This window comes from Myotis davidii, unplaced genomic scaffold, assembly GCF_000327345.1.
Source record: "Myotis davidii unplaced genomic scaffold, ASM32734v1 scaffold2152, whole genome shotgun sequence".
In the NCBI taxonomy this organism is placed as follows: domain Eukaryota; kingdom Metazoa; phylum Chordata; class Mammalia; order Chiroptera; family Vespertilionidae; genus Myotis; species Myotis davidii.
The window spans coordinates 171067-174675 of NW_006283542.1; the positions used below are offsets into that span (position 1 = coordinate 171067).

At 57.6% G+C, this 3609-nt stretch overlaps 1 protein-coding gene across 1 annotated transcript in view; it reads right to left on the reverse strand.

Moving 5' to 3' along the window:
• Positions 1–1258: 1258 nt before the first annotated feature.
• The window catches only part of LOC102758861 (sialic acid-binding Ig-like lectin 5), a gene marked incomplete at its 5' end in the record, with an annotated part of 24424 nt that continues 22073 nt past the window's right edge, over positions 1259–3609 (reverse strand). Inside the window, one exon of the mRNA XM_015564419.1 lies at positions 1259–1560. Within this exon, the coding sequence (XP_015419905.1) occupies positions 1259–1560 (302 nt within the window). The remainder of the gene's footprint in view (positions 1561–3609) is intronic.

Sequence of the window (3609 nt, forward strand, 5' to 3'; positions counted from 1 at the left end):
GGCGTGCAGGAGGCAGCTGATCGATGTTTCTCTCTCATCGATGTTTCTAACTCTCCATCCCTCTCTCTTCCTCTCATAAAAAATCAATAAAATATATTTAATAATAATAAAAAATGAATGTGATCTGATTTGGAGATAGGGTCTTTACAGAAGTGACAGTAACAATGTAGGTCACTAGGGTGGACCCTAAATCCAATAGGACCGGTGTCCTCATAAAATGTCAGGATTTGCACACAGACATGTACAGGGCGAGCACCAGGAGAGCATGAAGGCAGAAACTGGAGTGATGCTTACACAAGCTGAGGAATGCCAAGGATTGCCAGCAGTCCCCACCCCCCCGAAGTTAGGGGAGACCTGCCTCAGAAGGACTCCACCCTGCTGACACCCTGACCTCGGACTTCCCGCCTCCAGAACGGTGAGACCACAAGTCTCCCTGACTAAGCCTCCCTGTTGGAGGTATTTGGTGACGGCAGCTGGGAACCTACTACAGTGTCGGGGCTCCTCCTCCCCCAGGCATCACCCCCTCAACAGGCCCCAGGCAGCAGCAGGACACTGGCTCTCTGGGCCTAATGAACAGGGAAAGAAGTGGCAACTGAGTCTGAGACCAGCGTGCAGCCCCACCCTCCACCAGGAGGCTCAGGGAGCTGTTGGCCCAGGCCCCTGCAGAGCTGGAGGTGACCCTGTAGGAGGCATTGCGATGGTTCCCCAGCCACCAGCACAGGGAGGGGGCCGGCTGGGCCCGGGAGGAGCAGCTGCAGCTAAGACCCTGGTCTTCCCAGGAGCAGGAGTGTCCCAGCAGCTGCCGAGGGTGGGGATGGGGGGGTGTCTGTGGGGAGCGAGGAAAAAGGTCCCAAGACGCAGGTGACCTGGCCCTAGGAGCCCCTCATCCCCTCCCACCCCGCAACTCACAGTGCACAGGGAGGCTTAACAAGACAGGGAGGAAGCCCAGCAGGTTCTGAGCTCGGCAAATGAATTTGCCTCGGTGCTCCATTTGCATCTCAGGCAGCTCCAGAAGCCCTGGTGCTGAGGGCTGGGAGGGGCTCAGGGCTCCTTCCTCCAGCACCAGCTCAGCGTGACACCACCCACTCCCAGGACTCAGTCTCTCCTCTTCCCACCTCCTCCCAGAACCCGCTGTGGGTTCTGTTCAGTCAGGGGATGGAGAGCCCTGTCCTAGCAATCGCCTCTGTCCAGGCAGCAGCCTCCCTCCCCCAGCCCCACCTTCTCTCTGACCCACTCCTCTCTCCCTAAGCCTCTGACCTCAAAAGGCCCCTTTACCTGGCAGCCGCAGGACAGAGGCGCTCTGGGCCCCTAGGACATTCCTGGCCTCGCAGCTGAGTCGGAGGTCAGAGCTGAGCCCCACGCGGAGGCTCAGAGAGCTGTTGGTCCAGGGCCCCTCTGAGCTGGAGGTGACCGCGTGGGACGAGTTGCTGTGGTTCCCTTCCAGCAGCCCCGCCCCCAGCCACCAGCGCAGGGAGGGGGCCGGCTGGGCCCTGGAGGAGCAGCTGCAGTGCAGATCCTGGTCCTCCCAGGAGCAGGAGGGTCCCAGCAGCTGCGGGGGATCTGTGGGAAGCGAGGGGAAGGGTCAGCGGTGCCACTGCCCTCTAGCTGGTTGGCAGTTAGACAGACCTGAGCAGAGCGAGGACGATGGGCCAGGTATAGAAAACCACCAGGGCAGGAAGACCCCGGATGCCCTTTGCCGACAGCAACCCCCTTGCCAAGCTGAACTGGTTCCGGGAAGCCAAGGATCTCAGTCCACAGTGACCTTTCTGTTGGGTCCGATCAAATAATGGAATCAATGCCCCTCCCCTGGGACCTGGCTTTTCAGGCCATTTCACTGTGGACATTCCCTTTGCTGAGACCACATTTCACTTGCGGTGACCACATTCCATGATCTCCCCTCCGGGTCTGCACAGAGAAGTCTCCGCCCAGAAAAAGGCGCCAAAAGTCCTTTAAAAGCCACCAACTCCTGTCACTGGGTGCTGGAGTCATCCAAGCTCAGCCACATGGTGTGTGGATAATGGAATAAATTCATGGTCCCTCACCACCCTGGCCACGTGCGTTCCTCCTTCGGGGACCTAACACTGTCCTCCTTTAGCATATCGCTGGCCATGCAGTTCAGACTCCTCCCTGACCTTTCCTCCCTGGACCTGTGGCTGGTGGTCATGGGGTCTACAGAGAATAGCCCTTAAGCATTAAGCCTTCAGGACAAGGAGCTTCTGAACCTCGTCAAACTCACCGAGGCCTCGGTTGTGTTTCAGCTGCAGGCCCAGAACCAGCAGCAAAGCCAGAGGAAGTGGCACCACGGCTGACCTCAGGACCAGCTGCGGCGACCAGTGACCCCTGCCCGGGACCCACCAATCAGTGGACACCATGACCCCGAAAGGACACACCCTGATGAACCTGACGAACATTCTATTGGGATCCTCCCTCCACGCCAGACCTGCAGATAAACACCCTCAAGACGGGGACCCAGCCCTGGCGGGCTTGGCTCAGTGGATAGAGCGTCAGCCTGCGGACTGAAGGGTCCCAGGTTCGATTCTGGCCAAGGGCACATGCCTGGATTTCAGGCTCGATCCCCAGTGAGAGGCGTGCAGGAGGCAGCCGATCAATGATTCTCTCTCATCATTGATGTTTCTATCTCTCTCTTTCCTTTTCCCTTCCTCTCTGAGAAAAATAAAAATAAAAAACAATGCAGTGAAGATTTTTAGTTTGGCACATTTTTCTTTTACTTTGGCACAATTGTAATGAAAATGGAAACTGACCTTTATTCCTTTCTATCCTAAGCACCATGGGCCCCTTCTTTTGCTGCTGTAGCTTGTTTTCTAAGCCCCCTACTTCTACAGATCACTTCTTCTAACTCTCTGGCTTTCCAAACAAACTTCCATTTATACTTTGAGTCTTGGCTCTGAATTCTTTCTTAGCCAGAACTCAAGAACTGAGGTTCCTGAACCAAGGTTCGGTCCGACCCCACCAGCCTAACACCTGCTGCCATTCTCAGTGCTGCCAACACCAGGACCCAGGTGTGCTGCCCTTGGGTAAGCCAGGACCCCACCATTCACAGTGCACAGAGAGGCTTTCTCACAGAGACAGAGAGGCTTGGCAAGATAGGGAGGGAGCCCAGCAGGTTCTGAGCTCAGCAGATGAATTCACCTTCCTGTTCCATTTGCATCCCAGGCGGCCCCAGGACCCCAGGGTCTGAGGGCTTTTCCCTCCCAGCATGACACCTCCCACTCCCAGGACTCAGTCTCTCCTCTTCCCACCTCCTTGCAGAACCTGCTGTAGGTTCCGCTTGGGCAGGAGATGGTGGGTCCTGTCCTAGCAATCACTCCTGTGCCTGTGCAGCTCCCCTCCCCCAGCCCCACCTTCTCTCCGACCCACTCCTTTCTCGGTGGCCTCTGCCCCCAGCAGGCCCTGACCTGGCAGCAGCAGGACAGCGGTGCTCCGGGTCCCGTGCACATTCCGGGCCTCGCAGCTAAGTCTGAGTCCCTCACTGAGCCTTGCTCGGAGGCTCAGGGAGCTGTTGGTCCAGGGTCCCTCTGAGCTGGAGGTGACCGCATGGGAGGAGTTGCTGTGGTTCCCCTCCAGCAGCCCAGCCCCCAGCTGCCAGCA